Source organism: Anopheles arabiensis, chromosome 3 (assembly GCF_016920715.1).
Source record: "Anopheles arabiensis isolate DONGOLA chromosome 3, AaraD3, whole genome shotgun sequence".
Classification (NCBI taxonomy): domain Eukaryota; kingdom Metazoa; phylum Arthropoda; class Insecta; order Diptera; family Culicidae; genus Anopheles; species Anopheles arabiensis.
In genome coordinates, this window is record NC_053518.1 from 22,562,480 (window position 1) to 22,581,924 (window position 19,445).

Sequence of the window (19,445 nt, forward strand, 5' to 3'; positions counted from 1 at the left end):
AGGCGTTTTCATTTCCAATTGTATTTTTCCCCTTTATTTATTTATTCCTTAATTTTGCAATTATTAGAAATGTACTCAGTTCTACCGGCCAAGATTACAATTAAGCATAGAATTCACTGAGGAGAGAACAAAGTTTCGTACCCATTATCGCGTATCGCGTATTTGAAATTGAATCTAGTTATTACAGGGTTTTTCGGGTGAAGAGCAGTGTACAATGATGTTTACTATCGAAAGTACAGTGGAGCGCCGTTTATCCGGGCTTCTCGGGACTTGACCTCGACCGGATAAGCGAATAACACGGATAATGAGTCAAATGATGTATTTTATCATCAATTTCTGATTAGTTCTTTAAAAAATTCCTATTTTTTAATAAAAATAACCCAGTTTCTATTAACTTCACGTTTTTCTCATGAGAATATTTGAATTTTGCCATGAATTATAGTATTTTTTGTTATGATAATGTGCTCTTATAACCGCTTTTTTAAATACCCTCCTCATAACGCAATGTCACCTTTGTATTGAACTGTAATTTCTCAACAGCACGGATAAACGGAAAGCCGGATAAAAGGTACCCGGATAAACGGCGCTCCACTGTAACTTAAAAAAACCCAGTAAATTATTTTGTTTGAATTAGTCCGTGATTTAAAAAAAAACATGTTTCATCGGGGTTGAAAATTATTTCTTAATTGTATTTTTTAGTATGGGAAAGCGAGGCAAAATGGGCATGTTAAGCAGTTTACGGAATATTCCTTTGAATATGCCACAAAACACAATTTTTCTTTCATTATAGTATGCCTTCACCCTTTATCTACGGATTAAAATTACCTATTAGAATGAAAACAACTTAAAATCATGAGAACAGTGTAAAATAAAAGCTGATGTTTTACTAGAAGCTATTTTGACACGCGGGGTAAAATGGGCATAGCCCTGGGGCAAAATGGGCATATGTAAACAATCTGTGAAACGTCAATACACTGGGGCAATATGGGCCACAACAACTGCGCTTAGGTAATGGTCTATGCTTATGCGCACGTTTCGTGAAATGTATTTTCGTTCTATCTTTTATTTTGCTGGTCAGAAAAGCCCTTAAAGTTCTTCCAAAAATATGTTATCAAAATTAAAACAGTTTTTACACGTTTTAATCTACAAAATCGAATGTTTTGAAGCTGTGCCTGTTATCATTATTGAGGCGACAAATACAACACCAAAACTTCACCAAGCGCCGTATGTCAAAAGCATCTGCCCATTTGGCCCAAAGCGTAACTGCCCGTTTTGTCCCACGTGAAGCATTTTTGTATTTTTTGTTTTATTAGTAAAAATACGCATTCAATCGCCTTGCTTTCTTGAGACAAATTGTATAGAAATATCATATCTTTAAAAATATATCATGTAAAACTTCATCGCATCCCTGTGACACTGGTTAATAAATAAATAAATATAAATAGATAAATAAATAAATAGAATAAAATAAATAAATAAATAAGCTTATTTTCGAAGTGGCAAAAATTACATCAATATGCTAGTAAACCATATTTTGCATTTTCTTCGTTATTTGTTATGTAAGGGTTATGAAACTTACATGGCGTTCATAGAACACTCTAATGAATACATTTTGAGCATTGGAAAGTATCTTTGTAGTGAAATAATGCTTAAATAGAGGGTGCCCATTTTGTCCCACATGCCCTTTTTACCCCACTTTCCCCTACATCACAGCCACCATAACCTTGTAATTTCCAAACACTAGTCATGAATCTGTTACTCTTTCTGATCACGTGACCCTTCCTTTGATGAGTACCAATTAAAGATGGACAACAAATTTAAATTTTTGATTAAGTTTCTAAGCTGTATAACTGCACCGACATGTTTTTTACTAAAATCAAAACCAATTTAGTGCTAGATACGGTAGGCTACACCACTAGGCATATTGTTACCTGTGCCTGTCTGTTATATCATCGATTCTAGGTTCGTAGTAGCTCTGCACACTATAGAGAGTAGGAGAATTGTTTCGAAAAAGCTTTCAAGCTGCATAGATATTGCACAATAAGATTATTTTGTGCTGTGGCTTCTGAAATAGAATGTTTACCATTTTGCTGCTTGCATTCAGTTAACTATTGCTGTGCTTCTCAGCAAAATGGCATTAAAAATGATATCAATTTAGAGCACCGTGGCTCCATTTACGCGTTGCTAATTTTCTAACACCACCGGGAATGCCATTTAGAAAGGCTGCCGCACTGGCTGAAACCGAGTCGAATGTTTCGTCGATGGCAGACTTAGCCTTAGGACTCGACAATCACCGAAAACAAAAACAAAAACATTCACACACACACACACACACACACTTAGTCCATGTTCAACCACGCTTACACCTTCCCGGTACACATTTCGTTACACGAAAGCACCGTGCAAGTGCAACGATCCCACCGATCCCGCACCCCATCCCTCCATCCTCTCTCTATCGTTGCGATCGTGCAAAACGTGCACTTGGCAAAACCACCCCGCACGCCACCTAATCATAACAACATCCGTCGCCGCATGCGCCCTCGTTGAACTCGTCCCGTACCCGGTGAGGGCGGGGGCGGGGTGATCGGGCCGGGAAAGACCATCGGGCGAGAGTGCAAGCGCGTGCTGCACCGGGGGCATGCAGCCCGGGAGAATCGTGGGAGACGATGGCATCGCGTTGGGTGCGGTAGCGACCAAACACGTTTGAGCACACCCCCCTTCGCCTTTGCTGTGCGCTGCTCCCGGCTTGAACTTGAAAGCGAAAGTGAATTTTTATTATTTGTTGCATGCGGTGCAGCTCGGTCGGAGGGTTAGCGTTGGGCACCGTTTGGCTTTGGTTTTAGTTCGGATTGGGTTGTTTTGTTTGTGCTTTCTTTCTTGCCTTCCATTCGCCCTGGTCGTTTTTCATTTCTCCCCGCGGCCCCCTCCCGGCAGACACAGTTTGAGCTGCTTAGGTGTTGTGCCCTTCGTTGCACTTGAATTTCCGTGCCATTTCGTTCGTACGGTGCATGTCCGAAATTTAGTCGACAACGGCAACAAAACGTGGAAACACAACCCACGGCAACGGGGTAACATTTCTTTAAGGTGGTGCTTTTGCTTTGCTGTTTCACCATCGCACCGTTATCAGCAATCCCCAGCCGCATTTCCATTGCTGTGTCCTTTTCCCGCTCTTGCGCTAGCCGCACTGCCGGAAGAAAATTGGATTGCGGATGCAACAAAGCCTTGTCATGTTTGCATTTCTGCTGGATGATTTGTGCAGACTTTTCAAGTTTGCAATTTCCTCTAACGAAGGTACACCCAGGGAGCACGCTGGCCCTTTGCTGGCAGAAACACGTGCACGCGCACGGGCTAATGAAGCTTTCGGGAAAAGTGATTCCTTCGCTACCGAACATTTCGGATAGTATACTGTGTGGCTTAGCAATTTGTTTAACGCCTTTTTTTTTCATTTTAATGCTTGATACTATGTTTGATTTATTGCACGTTGTTTAAATACCGACGACTGATAGGTTGCTCTAGTACATTTGCTCACTCGATAGCGCTGGATTTAGCTTGGTAGGATTTTTACACTTAATTTCCTGCGTATTTGTTTACTTGGTTGCAGGTTATAGCATAACATTGGATGGAGCATTGTATCTAGTAGTTGTATTATTGACATACACAGCAGATTTGTGAGTTGGCTAAGCTATTGGTGCATCTGTTGCTGCATTCAGCTATTAAGCCATTCGATAATTCATAGCAAGCTTGCATGTGCCTTTTCTTACATGTTACGATTGACGTGAAAACTGTTCTATAGCTGTTTAGACACCAATATCATACGGTATATGGTAAGAGTGGGAGCAACTATATTTTTAAATGATATTTTATATCTGCGCACACTATCTTTAAACTACCATTCCATATGAAATAGCGAATAAATGAAATGTAACAGTAGATAATCAATTCCGTAAAACCTTCTTAACAAATTTCAACCGATTGTATTGATTGTAGTTTACAGTGGATTTAGTTTAAACTATTGTTAGTAATATTCTCAACAGTAAAATTACGTAGTTAATAGGTTTTGTATCTAGCAACAACATCAATATTACGGTAACAAAAATATCGTTGTATACTTTCTGAACTACTCTTGTCTTCTTGGACTATACACGGTTTTAGAATATGCTGCATAGATTTTATAGATTGCATTTTTCATTAAATTTATGAATAAACATTTGTTGTTCAAAGAGCCTATTACATTTGCTGATTCGTACCTGTTTTTTTTATATTGTTGGTAATGCTTGCTCTTAACCATGTATAGTTTATACTATTTTAAAAGCAAAATCAATGTAGATAGTATGTAAACATTGAAATTTAACAAAAAATTACTATATTAAATTATCTGCTCCATGATAATAGCCTACACAGTACGTGCTATGTGTCATTCTATTTTTATATAAATAAAAGCATTATGATACCCCTCACAGGATAACAAATACATTTACTAATCTCTTGAAACAAGATAAAATTCAGAATAAATAAAAAAGATAAATAATAGTGTATATCGTGTGCATTTCGCCTTTCAAATGGAAATTAAATAAATAAATTAAATAAATAATCAATCAGTAACTCAACTTATCAGTGACTTTACATATTTCTGAAAATGGCTATAACCTCACCAACAAGGTTCCTTTCAATGAATCAACAAAATCCTGATAAACTTCCGTTTTCATCTAAATAGTCTTCTTTGGCACACATAACTAACAGTTGAATAATTGCTACCGCTCGCTTAAAAGCTGCCTATAACTTTCTATATGAAGCAATTTATCTCCCAAAGACCACACCGCATTTCGAAACCCCATCAGTACGCGTCTCCCATCACTCGCTCTGTATTATAATTTAATCCTTTGATGTCCACACTTCCTGCAATGCTTCACATTCTCGTAAATAACTTCCTCACCTTGCTGCTCATCGTCTGAACTGGTTCCGCCCCCACTGGCTCCCCCGGAAGAGGTCAGCTCGTCCAGCACCCGCTCCTCGATCGTCTCCAGACAGAGTGCATCCGGCTCGGGACAGATCTGCTCACAGCGCTCTACAAAGTTCTCCTCGAACCGCAACGCATCGCGCAAAATTGCCTCATCGTCGATCGATGCTACCGGACAGGGCAGAATTGTGTCGAAATCGATGCAATGGCCAGATTCGTCCGCAATACAGTAGCGAAACGGTGGGACCAGCAGTTTCGCCCGACGCCAGTCGTCGTCCGGGTCGGTAAGGTTCAATTCCGATACGGTCGATATTTGTCGTCGCAGGTGCCGCGCCCGGGGTAAATCGTTCTGGGAGAGCACCCGCTTCGGTGGTGGTGGGCGCGGTGGACAGAGCATCTCGAAGCCACGGTTGTAGAAGGCACACCGAATGGCCGGTTCGGACTGACGCTTCTCGGGGTACACGTTGGGCCGGGTAAGGGAGAAGAGGTGCGAATTGTCCGAGCAGCGCCGCTTGCTGCGCGGGAAGTTCTCTGAGGGCCGGTTTTCGTCGATACTGTCGAGCTGGGACTCGCAGGACACTTTAGGGGTGCCTGTGATGGGTGGTGGAGTAGGAGGAGGAATGGGTGTTGGGGAGGTGAGTGAGGGTGCGCTGGTGAGGGAGTCGGTCGAGGCGCACGGCTCGGAGCGGGTAAGGGCTTCCTCGCGCTCCAACAACCAGCTAGCGTCGGGAGCATTAGCACGGACACGAAGAATGCCGGTGTCCACACTTTGTGAGCGACCCCGGGACGGGCCGACGACAGGCAGTATCGGGAGAGGTTCGATGAAGTGTGGTGGTTGGGGAGAGGGGGATCGGTGACGCTGTTGATGGAGGGTGCTGTCTTCCGGTGTGTTCTCTGCGGGAGGATGATGTCAAAAAGTGTGAACAAGATTACCAAAAACCAATGAAATTGAATTGAAATTAACGATCTTTTCTTTTCGATTTTTTTTAAATATTTGTTCACATAAAACATAGTTCGCTGTGTTGCTCTAGTTCACACGCTGCTTATACTCACCTTGGTCGGAAAGCTCCATCTGCTCACAAGCTGCTCGAATGTGAAAATGCACGAAAAATTGTAAACAAATTCGAGTACCACATTGCATGCAAGTGCACAAGCGTCGGCGGCAAAAGCGTTCCTCAACAAGCGCTGGCAGAGGTAAAGGAGCTTTTGCTAGCATACAAGCACTACCAAGCTTATACTCACACACGCACGCGTACACACACATCGCATACATTCAAACGCATAATCACTCACACACACACAAATACACGAGCAAGTGCAGGAAAGCGACGGAATTTTGTAAGGAATTAGAAGCCTACACTACCTTCCCTTCGTACCTTCCCAGACCTCCTCCAGGTCCTCGGTAATGGCCTTCGATTCGATGCCGTTGCGCACCTCACCCGGACCGATCCCGTGCACGACCAGATCCATACGCGAGTCGAGCGAAAACTGCTTGCCGGACATGAGGATGCCCCGGACGCGCCGTCTCATCGCCGGTGAGTCCTGGTTCTGCAAGTGCGGAAGGTGCGGAAAGTCCCATACCGTGTCACAACGTGGCTGCCGACCGACACCGACCATGGAATACACTTACCGAGATGCGTATGCCGGCGTACACCTTCGCCAGGAACTCGTCCGCATCGAAGATGGCCGCAAACGAGCCGTTCACGATCTTCGGCGACATCGGCGAGTTGGCGAGCAGAAGGCTCGATCCGAACGCTTCGTTCTTTTCGCGCGTATCTAAACGCAGAAAACGGGAAGATAGTTTCAAACAAATGGGCTGGGTGCGATGTGGATGAGGTCGTTCGTGAGGTGAGGCGAAGGAAGTGATCAAGCGGATGGACATTATTGCCATGTTGGAATGTTAACTGCTTTAATACTACCAGGTGTCAACGTGTTGCTAACTGCCCAAAGCTGTGACGGGGCACTAGCATCACTACCTTACGAAATTAACTAAGTGATGTACACAAACTCTCTAGCAATGTGCAGATCGAAGGAGAACGGTTCGGCTCATACAGTTTAAACAATAATTGATTTTTTGTCAATACTAACAACAGAAAATTTTTCTTCTAGGCATAACGACCTACGTGGTTAAGCCGGCCTACAGTCAGTCCTAGCTGGGGAGGACTGTCCATTCAAGGATTGAAACCACGACATGCATGCTGTTCAGTCGTGCAAGTTGACGACTTTACCGCCACAGGACAGGAGAACGACAGTAACAACAGAGAGACAAATTGAACTTGAGGCACTAACAATTCGTTATGGCGTCCTATATATCTTGCATTTTAGTATCAATTCTGAACTAAAACGTCATCGAGTTGAGTAAAGATCTAACAAAAATAACAGCTAACAACCACAGAAAAAATCTAACAAAAATATCAGCAAACAACCATAAAAAATGTCGAAATGTTGGTATTTCACGCGTCACAGACGCTCCAAGATTATCTCGACCATAAAGACCCAAGCCAAATGGTGTCGAGATCTAAATGTCTAAATAAACTTTTATTTAGTAACATCCACTTCTTTCTTCAAACAAATGGAACCATAGAAACTACGAACAACATTCAAGCTCCTGTGGAAAAATGGTGTATAATAAAATGCAATTACGATAAAATGATATTTATTTTTTTTAAATCTTTCTTCTCTCGCCTTCTCTGTTGCTCTCTCTTGTTCTGTAGGCTGTAATTTTGTTGGCATATCTCGCTGATATGGAAGGGAATTGTAACCTTATAGAGAGGTTACAACAGGTCTTCCATTCCCTCCTACTCAATACGTCATCGTGCACAACGGTATCATGGAAATTACGGGGTGGATGGCCATTATGAAAGGGAAGGTGCAAGATTGTTCATCATGAGACTACTTGAGAATGTCTGTTTTCCATGTAAGTACCAGCTTCACTCCAGCATATATCTCTTCCCGAAGGGCTGCGCTGGTGTCTCTCATCTTTACTGACTGCAGGACTGAATCTTTATAAATATGAACCACTAATAAGCCAAGAAGATCCTGCGACGAACACTTATGTGGCACTTCAGTATTTGATTTTTGAAGATTTATAAGATAAGAAAACCAATTGTGCAATAAACTAAAGAATTAGCTCTTGATGAAACACTAACGAAATAAAATGTACAAATGAGATAGTATGAAAACTCTCTACAGATGTTAATATTTTCAGACTCCTCCAGTACTCACCCTTCAACGATACACGCTGCTTATCGACCTGCTGTATGTTCAGGTCGCTCAGCAGCTCCGTCGTAACGGTGCGAATCTCGTTCCAGTCCGACAGAATGTCGTCGTTCGTAGTGTACGTCGAAGTGACGGTGAAACGGATAACGTAGCGACCCTTAAGCGAGGCCGGCACTGCGTGCATGTGTCCGCGTTGGTTCAGCCGCTTGAGCAGCTTCTCCGTCAGCTCGTTCTCGCCCTTGATCCGGAACACGACCATGCCCAGATGGCGCGTGGCCGGAATTTCGAACCGATGGTCTGCCAGGATGAGTGCCTCGAACTTTTGCGCTAGCCGGACGCCCTCGCGAATGTGCTTCTGTAGTCCCCGGGTGCCGAAGCTGCGCAGCACGAACCAAAGCTTTAACGCCCGGAACCGCTTGCTCAGCGGTATCTGCCAGTGCTGTGCAAGACAGAGAAATAGAAGTTTCAATAAATTGTAACCACGCGCAAACATTCTAGCTCACTACTCCACCCCCTCAGATACTCACCATGTAGTCGATGGAGAGGCCCGAGTTTTCGTGCTGCAGATACAGCGGAGCCACGTTAAAGGTTCGGTGCAGCGCGCCACTGTTCTTGAGCCTGGATCCCCACAGTGAAGCAGAGTGAACAAAACAACCCATTAGAGCGATCGCCGTTTATCAACCGGACGGACCAGGCAGTAAGCCACCTACCACATCGCGGTGCAGTCAAAGTGCACCATTAGCCACTTGGAGGGATTGAACGCGATCGAGTCCGCTTTCTCGATGCCCTTCAGCCACACCCGAAACTCGGGACAGATGAACGCACTGCCGGCGTAGGCCGCGTCCACGTGCAGCCAGATGTTGTAGCGTGCGCACACCTCGCTGATCTCGTCCAGATGGTCGAAGGCGCACGCCCCGGTGGTACCGAGCGTGGCACACACCTACAAAGATGACGAGCGTTCAGGTTCAGGTAACGGCAATGGATAAGAATCGTGGTGGAGGTCGAAAACCACCCAAGTGGATCCACGGGCAACAGCTATGCCTATTTAGTTGCTTTAGAAACTTACTACATTAAAATACTTTAAATCTATTAGCTCAATATTTGCCTGGAACCATCACACGTTCATTAAAACCTTGATTATCCTTATATTATGATTGACATTGATTATCATTAGCTGGATTTCCTAGTTAGAAATAGGAAATAGGAGTCATAAATCAAGCCTAGGTTGTTTCACTAGTCTCTGGATCAAAATTATTAGTCGTAGTCTTGGCTAATTTGGATATTTATGAATGAATCTTTAATTATATTATCCATTTGTTTAATTAATAACTATCCTCAAAAGTATCGACATACTTTTGGTAAAATAAAACGATTTAACAGGTTATTTGTGTTACCAGAATACGGTAAACACGGTTATTAAGCTGTTATTTTTTATTAAGTTGTATGAGATGATCTCGGGGGGCGGTCCCGTGGTACAGTCGTCAACTCGAATGACTCAAAAAACACACCCGTAACGGGTTCTAGCCCGGAATGGACCGTCCCCCCGTAGTAAGGACTGACTATCCGGCTACGTGGTATTGAATTAAGTATTAAAAGCCTGTATAGGCCGGCATGTTCGCGTAGGCCGTTTACGCCAAATAGAAGAAATATGAGATGATGACAGTACCACAGGACGATCTAGTTAATCAGGCCCCCGTTAAATAAGACCCCAAATAATGAGCTATCTATCGTATTTGTATTTGGTATAACCAGTATTAGTCATCCTGCTCAACCCTAAAAATATACATTCAAATCTCGAATTCCCTCTCAATAGGTCAAACATTATATTTTTTGGTATTTTCTTCTTTAAAATTTTTGTTATCATTCACTATTGGCGCTTTTTGAGCGCTTCTAGTTGGCATGCATCGACGAGTGAATGAATACTGTGTAAAAAAAATCCCAATAACCTCGAAATTGATTGTAATCTCAAAGTCTTAACAACTAAATTGTAAACAAGAGTAATTCCCTTTTTGTTTTTGAAAAACTCATTGGAATTGACTTTAGTAAAATTCTTTTTAAGAAGCATGAAATGTTACTTTCAAACGTATTACTTTTTCATGAAGAAAGTCGCTATCGCCTTAAGCTTTAACTTTCCAAAAATATCAACGATTTCTTCCTCTACATCCAATCGTAAAGTTTGTTTACTTCCCTTGCATAATTTACAAACGTTGGCCACTCATTGACACCAGAAATCAACAAGTTCGTTTGTTTCCGCTTCTCCATCCTCCGGCCAAAAATCCAACCGACAGTCACACCCGTCACACCACCGCATGTAATTTGAGACTCTGGCGGTGGTTTCAATTCCCAGCAACACGATTGCACGAGCCAAACCAGTGCACCAACCGACAAAACTTCCCTTCGGTGACCGAGTTCTCACTCGTGGCTAATGAGATCCCCGAGGACGACGCTAACCGACAACTTGCTAAGCTGATTTGTCACCGCATGCTGACTGCTTTCAACTAGAAGGTTCTGCCCAACAGTTGCCTTTACCCACAAATAAGGGGGCAGGAGGGACAATGGTTCTCCCACCCTCCCATCGGTACTCACCCAGAACGGTATCAGCCCTTGCTTGATGTCCTCCTCGATTGCCTCGCGCAAGGCATCGCCGCGGAGGCTGAGTTGATCGTCCGACTCGATGAATCGCATCCGGACTAAGCCGATTAGGGCCGCCTTCTCCACGCTGGAGTGTGCCTGGTCGGAGCAGTACGCCACCAGCCGGGCGTTGATTTCCGCATCCTGCAGCCCGGGCGTATGCTCGTGAAACCGTGTAATGGCCATCGTCCGCCCGGCCAGCAGACACACGAGCGTTGCCTCGCTGGCGGTCGTTTGAATCACACCGCCGCCCATGCTAGTGCCGGGCAGATGCAGAAACGAGTCCGGCAATCCAATCATTTTGCCCAGCCAATTCATCACAATTGACTCCAGCTCGGTGCAGGCGGGCGATGATGCCTGTTGGGAGGGAGCGAAGTTGGGTAAGCAAATCAAGCACATAAACGCACGCCAATCGATATCCTGCCGCCCGCCCAGCATACCCAAGTAAATCCAAGACAGTTGATAGCATCGGCCAACATATCGCCGAGCAGCGAAGGGAACGAGTTAAGCGCCGGAAAGTAGGCATGCATGTGCGGGCTCTGCCAGTGCGTAATGCCCGGCATGATGACGCGCTCGACGTCCGCGAAGATGTTCTCCCAGCGTTCGCCCTCGAGCGGGGCCGACTCCGGTATCAGGCTGCGCATGTACCCGGGCTGAACGTCTGGCAGGACACGCCGCTCGCGAATGTTCTGCAGATAGTCCGCAATGTAGTCCACCATCTCCTTGCCTGCAAAAACAAACCAGCCAAAGTGTTTTGGGCGGGTGTCAATGTGCATAGAAGTTTTCCATTATTGAAGGTCATAAATCGAATTGGTACAAGACAAGCGAGAACGGTGGGGTGATGTAGCATTGGGAGTTCTAAATTGATTCAAATTGGCGATTGAGGCGATTTGCATCGGCTTAAGCTTATCGCCACGACGGAACCCACGTACCCAATGGTGTGGAATGTGTGTAGCGTGTTTTATTTTATTGCTGTCCCTCGGACAAATCGGACCTAAACGAAATCAATATCTGGCTGTGTTTTGTTGGGAGTTTATACACATGTTTTTTTTTTTTGTTTTTTTTTTTGCATTCGATGTGGATTAAACGTAAGGAATTTATGGAGCCCTGAGCTGGAGACGTTTGCCCTTTGTTGTATTGGAAGTGTGGGAAGAAAGTTACTACTCGGTTGAAAGATACTCAGTAGAATTGTATATTGAACAAAACATGTCACATTTCCTTAAATCTTCTTTAAACTACATGAAACTACTGAGTTTAGCGACAAGAACAACGTCTAAACGTCACCAAAGTATTTCACAACAGGCCGAAAATGTGAATTATTCTATTGCGTATTCAAATCGGATTTGGAACGATTATCTTTGGCTAATGAAGCCCTTACTGAAATGAAAGCTTTTCATTGCACTGGCTATATCTTCAGTACCAATATCAAAGAACGTTTTACGTAAGATTGTGCAATCGGTTAGAGTAACTACTTCAAGAAATTTCAATATTTATAGTTGATGAATCTACCAAATCATGTGAAATATAAGCCATTTTCCAATCGACTTTTCATAAACCATTTGTAATAGGATTCTTACTTTAATCTCTATGAAACACTTATCGAAATACTTTGTAATGCTTTTAATTACTACACGATTCCTGCAACACAAAATGTAATCCACCTAAAAGGGGTGCCCAGGTGCGTAACCATCACCATTCCCGCTCGGGTCTTTTTTTTTTACTCGACGGTCAGCGCTGTCACAATTAATTACCCGTCCACTTAGTGACTACTTACCTCGCACTCGATATTCGTCAAAATCCATCTTCTGCGGTGATTCTTCGTTGATTTGTTGATTAAAACAGAAAACCACTGCTCAAGCAACGCTTCACCACAGTAGCAGCGTTTCCCTGAAAAGACGTACTTCTTCACTGTAATTAGCAACTGTTGAGCGAATACAACAGGCAAAACTGAGCTTCCCAGTGTTAAACGGGAAGGGTCTAGTAAAAATTATCAATCCATGTACGAACCGAAAGCCCTTGCTACCACGTTAAATCTACCACAAGTGATGGAATGTGAAAAGTAACTGAAAACCTACGGTTCGAAACACGACCGCGTTGGTCCCACCAGTGCGGTTCTTAAGTATGACGGTTCGTGGAATGAATGGAAATTGCAATCGTGCAAAGGTTTTAACTGTTCGACTAAACCACAACACATCGCGCACTGCACTTTCGGTGGGGAAAAGGTACGTAATTCGGTGCTCTAGGGTGATCTAGGGTGTCTGTGTATGCATGAGCGACGTGTGACTTCGTTGGGCTTCCTTCCTGTCTTTCCTAGCAAGACGTTTCGTACCTGTGTTCGTTTGTTCGACTGTCTTGACAGATAGAACGGCAGCCAAATGGTTCTGCTCGTTGACAAGCATGGAATAAGTGCCATAAAAATTATTTCAAACGAATGTTGCTTATATATTTGCTACTCTCATCTTGTTCATCTTTTACATGCAAAAGTGCTACTTAAATTGCTTCTGAGGATCTCGTTCCACAAGGTGGTGCAAATAAAATATAACATTTTAAATTAAGTTTCTTTACTTGCTGTTAAAATAATGAATAAAATTATTCTACAATTCATTACCGCCAAGCTCAAAGTTAACTTCCATAATAAGGAGCAAACAATGACTAAGAATAACAAACTGTATTAAATACAATATTCTAGTTTCATGCATCTTGGATAGAAATCCTTAAACACATATTAATATCAATTAACTTTTCTAGCACTTAAATCCTTCTGAATTTGTTCTTACAATTGGTTTGTATCGCACAACATCATCAAACACAACTTTATAATTGTTGCTCTGTCTCACTGTCCAATGCAGGTGCGTTAACTAGCCTCACACATCACGCTAATTTCAAATAAGGCACCCGACAGCGTGCCGTGGTAAGAAGTAAATGGTCGTTAACAAGCAAGATGTTATTTTACTGTGTAATCATTTTTTAGCATGGCCCTTTTTTCTCAAATCGTTTGCTACGAAGCCACGAGGCTAACGTAAAAGCGTCTTTAATATATTCATGACACTTTATGGTACTTAAAATAATGTAATAACCCGTGTGAGGCTATAAACACTAAAACCTTTTCTTGCAAATTCAATTTCCGTCTTCTCCCGATTGCAGTACAACTAACAAGCAATGTCGTAGATTTTTTCGAGTTTCAAGCACAGCACATCGATAGCAACGGTTTCTTTCGACCGGTTAATGCGTATCGATGTATCTTAATTGGATAGCTTCGTGGTTGTATGCTTTTCGCTTGTCCTTCTATGACTAGATGCAACCTAATCGAGAACATTTATTCCCTATAATGAAGTTGGCTACGCGTCGCTCATAAAGCAGCTACACATTTGCATAAATTCTTCACCCAACGACTGGAGAGGTAACATTTTATTGCGAGTTTTCATACAGGATCAAACAGCTTTCGATATCTCGGCACCCTTAGTCCATTCACTTGTAGTGCGTCACTCCTTTTTCGACGGAAACTATTGAGGGCAGCATCGTGAAAGATACATAAAACACACACACACACACACACACACACACACACACACACACACACACACACACACACACACACACACACACACACACACACACACACACACACACACACACACACACACACACACACACACACACACACACACACACACACACACACACACACACACACACACACACACACACACACACACACACACACACACACACACACACACACACACACACACACACACACACACACACACACTCCCAACAGCACACGGCAGGTTGGGTTTATAGTGGAGGTCCAAAAATAGCACTGGAGAGTTTTATCACCACCGCGTTTAAACACAAGCATTATGAATACACGCAGTTTGGGGTTGGTTTGGGTTTTCCCCCAAACCCGTTTGCTCGCTCGGAAGGTCGTTCGATAGATTGTCACCGTCGATCACTGTCCAAGAACCGGTTTTGGGGGGATGCTGGACAAGCAGCAAACCAAGCTTTATCCATTTGATCACACTTCACCACTCACAACACTCACATTAGGAATAGAAAGCACCGCAATAGAACGACCCGATGAGGGACAAGCTCAGCTATGCCAATCGCCAACTAACGCAAACTGATAGCGTTCTTATCAGATGGCGAGCCTTTATATAGTCTCCAGCGGGTGGAAAATTGTATCTCCATTTCCGCGCAGCATCCCTTCAGGTTTCAAATCAACAGATGTCCTTGCGAAAAATTTCCAGTGCAATTGGCTATGGTGGACGGGTGACCAAAAAAAAAGAAGAAAAGTACGAAAGCTAAACGAAAGTATTCTGAATGAAAGGACGAGTCATGCGTACTAGCGAGCGAAAGACACTGTTTCCTTCTGTCACTGCATGCATTTGCTGGATGCTTTTCGATTTGCTCTTTTGCGGCGTACGAAAGCTGACATGACACTGGGATGGTAAGTTCGTCTTTTAATGAATCGTTAAAATCTTTCGCGATGGGATTATGTCTAGAGGAGTTATGGGATAACTTGCGTACGTTTGAGGTTCCTGAAATCCACTGCGTGGAGTGTAGTTAGTTTTGTAGCGATACATTCATTTATTGGTTGTTGTAATGTGAAATAAATGACTGTTTTCAATTAATATTTTAAACATCTTGTATTTAGCTGTAGCAATTCGATAAGCCAAAAAATAATTAGAATTTTATAGCATATTGAAAATGAAAAACAAAGCTGTTTTGATTCGTTAGCTGTTTCGAGCTGTTGGGCAATTCGATAAGCCAAAAATTATTTAGAATTTTAAAGCATATTGAAAATGAAAAAAACAGAGCTGTTTTCAATTAATTTTTTAAACATCTTGTATTTCGCTGTAGCATTTCGATAAGCCAAAAAAATAGTTAGAATTTTAAAGCATATTGAAAATGAGAAACAAAGCTTTGGGCTTTAAAATTGGGATGTTTTTTCTCCCTGTTCTTACGTCAATACCCATTTAACTCATGCTCTACAATATGCAAAAAGAAACAGATGAAATAAATAAATAACACAAAATTATGTGTAGAGTAAGTTTGGACAGTTATTTATTTAATTGAAACCTTAACTTACATTGTTTTGAATAAATTTTAGAATTTATGGAAAGTGCCAGGTATGAAACCTTCGGGATGCTAATGTATATTTTGGAGTATATTGAGTAAAAACTTGTAATAGATTTGACTTTTAATATTGATACTCTTTTGTGAAAGTGATTTCTGGTAAATCAGTTAGTGTTTAAACGTTAATTTAAATGATCTCTTATAATAAATAAATAAATAATCTGTACCTGTAACTGAAAACGATGTAATTAAAAAAACGAAATAAATACCACATTAAATGAGTACATTTAAAAAAAAAGATTTATCCAAACATATCACCGGCAATGTGATACATCTCGCAATGTCGTGTTATTCTGGATTGACTACATCGTATCAATAACACACACGCACACACACCAGCGCCACTGAATCTGACCCAGATCTACAGCTAATAATAAAATGTTTTATTCCTCCTCCAGCCGCGACCGTGCATCAGATAAAACAAACCCCAGTTTGCTGTCAACGGGTCAATCAGCGTAAGGTACACAGCACAAACCAGTAGCATTAATTATGCGCCGTTAAGGCACTCTCAACATACCGCAAAACCTCACCTGTCGACACAACCTCCTACAACACGCCGCCTTCTTTCTATTACATCCTTCAAGCCGACACAGAAAAAAATCTGAGTGCGATATCCTTACACCAACTGACCGGCTCACGAAGGGAGGGCCGGTAATCAATACTGCTCCGAAACAGAAAGTTCCCCAAAATTGTTTCACCCCAATGTTGCGGCCAAAGACCTACTTTTGCGTTCATTCAACTGTTGTCGCATTTTTTTTCACTCGCTTTGCCCGGTGGCAGTTCGCTTTACTTTCGCTTTTTGACCCCTCGTTCGCCGAAAAAACGTTCTTCCACCCGGCGGCCCATTCAAACCCGCTTCCTTTTTGGCTCATAAGGCACGTGCACGGGTCTCAAAGCATGCACAAACCCCGCATGGGAATGTGCTGCAAGGCGCAAAAGGAAGAGAAACGAGCGAAAAAGAAGAACACAAAAAAGGACACAAAAGTAAGGTACCGGTTGGTTTCTAACCATCTTCTAGCCGGTTCGCGGTAAAGCCACTTGATTGGTCAGCCGAAAATCTCTTCATTTCGTGGCTGAACTCACGGGTTTTATCCACACACCGCCCCGGGCCACATTGGGGACAACATCCTGCAATTAGCATAGCACGGCACGCAAACCACCATTAGCCGCACACAGCCGACCAACACCTCGCACGGTTAGTCGGTCCTGACACCCGGCAGCAAAGGATACGCCGCAAGAAACGGCTGCAGGGTCTACCGTGCTCGACCCCCAGTGCCGAAGCCGAAGAAAAACTATAATTTTCTCCGACTTTTCACTCTCGCTTTCATTTACGCTTTGGCGTCCGTAAATGTAGAGCGATGCGCCCTTTGCCGTCCACCCTCCCGGCTACGGTTGCAGCGGTCCGAAACCACGTGAGTGACGCAGCCCGGACAAAGCGTGGCGTGAGTGGTGCGCCCGCGTTCGCAGGGAAAATTCACCTGTTCGCCGAATAAAGCTCCATCCACCAGACGCCATCGTCGTGCGGGGGGTGAGTGTGTGTGTGTATGGTGGAGCAGCACTCACATTCCGATAGCCGCATGCCGATGGTACGCGCGCGCGCGCCATTGTGACAAGTGTCGAGAGGGTGGCCCCCTAACCGGTAGCCATTACACCATCGCGCTGGCGAATGAAGGCATCGTTGCGAAATTCTTGCTCTTTCTCACTCCCTTTCTCTCGCTCGCTCGCTCGCCCGATCGTGTTGTGATCGTCAGCCATGATCCATCCACGCTTGCGGGATGCGTGAGATCTACGGGCGGCGAGAGTTCCACGCCCGTTCCGCTCTCGCTCAGCGCTCTCGCACGCTCAACCGTCCGGTAGCCCCCGTTCGCTGGTGAGGTGATCGAGCTTTACGTAAACAAATCCCAACCGAGGCGCGCGCGTTCTTGGTGAGTGGTTTGTGGCGTTGGGCCGCGGCCGTTCGTTGAACCCGGTGGGTCGATCGACACAGCGGCACGGGACTGGATCACGTTATAGCGGTAAATTCAAGTTATTTTCCTCCATTCCCGTTCATCGCGCTCCTCGGGTGCTCTCCGCGCACCGAGCCCAGCGTCTGTAACCCGATCGTCACGTACACCTTTCGCATCTTCGTTTCCCTTTACGGCTGCCTTCTGCCCCCCGCTTCGCTCCTGCTTTGTTCGATACTCGTTTTTCAAGTTCTTGCCATCTTCATCGCCATTACCATCTCCCGTAGCATTCAGTCGCTTCCATCTTGCCGTTGGGTTCGTTCTGGCAGTAGAACTTTTTTCCATCGCTTCCATGCCGCTTTTCTCCTTTCGCGCTTCTGCCCACCGAGTATCGTTCGATGATCTTTGGCTTCATTTTTCGCTGCCTTTGTGTGCGTGTGTAAGTATGCGCGAGATTTGTTTGCTTTCATTTCAACTCATCGGTTGCGGGAGCTTTACACGCGAATTCTGCTTTTTTTTTGTTTCGTTTCGTGTGCATGACACAGCCTCGGAAGCGCGCTTAATCAGTAGCTGGTGCTTTTTTGGGGTAAAACGTGCATGGACATGTTTATACAACTTCAAAAGACACTTTTGTTAAAGTCATTTTGTTAAGAAATTTGACTTTTTGGGGCGAAGTGAATGTCTTTAATCGGTCTCTTAAGCCATCCTGAAGGGGTTTTACTTTGCATTTTCTCCTTTTTAAGGCATGGTGAAAGTGCAGCTACAGCTTAAAATCCCAAATTTATGAAGCACCAATAAACCCATCATATTTACTGCGGATCCAATCACATCGATTTTGAGAGAAAAAGAAAGAAACATCCTCAATAAAAGCTTATACCCGCAAAACTGAAAGAATGCACCGTCGGAAGAGGCTGTTTACTTTCTGTTTGCTACTTGGATAACAGTTACTTTGCAACACCCGATGCACCGCGGTGCATGTTTTCCTTCCCCAGCCCCGGGAAACCGGGCACATACGGATGCAGCAAGTGTGGCGAGTATCGTACAGTTCAATAACCTTGCGCGCGAGATCCAGCCAAGATCGCTTTCATTCTCTACCTCAACATCACCGATCAGATGATGGTGATGATGCTTCTTCGCCCGTCGTTGCCGTTCGCTGTTGTTGCTGTTGTTTCTGTTTTTCGTCTTCTTTCTTTTCCTCTTCGCTCCCTTTCTTCGGTCACAATGGCTGGGACCATCATCTCAGGTTTGTCGTGTGTTTTTTCTTCTTTTATTCTACAGTGTTTTTCTGTTCCGTTCTCCCCCTGCTGTTTCTGTCGATCAATCTCAATCGGTTATGGTGCCTGTTGGTGACAACAACCTCCGAAACCGTTAAGCCAGTGATAAATATTTGCCTTTTTTCGGCGGCTCGTGGCGAGTGTGCTGTTAATCGATTAAATGCTGTGCTTTCCGTGCCAGCCCAAAATAGACTCGCATTTGTATGCAGAGTTAGTGGAAGTGGACTGCTACATACAGCGACATCTCTAACGCTCCTGCAGGAAATCTTGCGGGCTGAGGAT

At 43.8% G+C, this 19,445-nt stretch overlaps 1 protein-coding gene across 9 annotated transcripts; it reads right to left on the reverse strand.

Annotated features, from left to right (window-relative positions):
- Window positions 1-3,445: 3,445 nt before the first annotated feature.
- Window positions 3,446-15,395, reverse strand: LOC120901262 (histidine decarboxylase). Of its 9 annotated transcripts, XM_040308966.1 has the most exons (13): window positions 15,338-15,395; window positions 15,154-15,249; window positions 14,853-15,066; window positions 12,582-12,710; window positions 11,248-11,534; window positions 10,763-11,164; window positions 8,887-9,116; window positions 8,704-8,794; window positions 8,183-8,615; window positions 6,588-6,733; window positions 6,334-6,505; window positions 6,011-6,040; window positions 3,446-5,851 (listed from the first exon to the last, which is right to left on the reverse strand). In XM_040308966.1, the coding sequence occupies exons 4-13, from the start codon at window positions 12,607-12,609 to the stop codon at window positions 4,866-4,868; spliced, it is 2,805 nt and encodes a 934-aa protein (XP_040164900.1). In that variant the 5' UTR covers window positions 12,610-12,710; window positions 14,853-15,066; window positions 15,154-15,249; window positions 15,338-15,395; the 3' UTR covers window positions 3,446-4,865. The 9 variants fall into 9 exon arrangements, with proteins under 9 accessions (XP_040164900.1, XP_040164899.1, XP_040164898.1 ...); XM_040308965.1 differs by having other exon boundaries at window positions 12,582-12,694; window positions 15,154-15,376; XM_040308964.1 differs by having other exon boundaries at window positions 12,582-12,707; window positions 15,154-15,376.
- Between the last annotated feature and the right edge of the window lie 4,050 nt (window positions 15,396-19,445).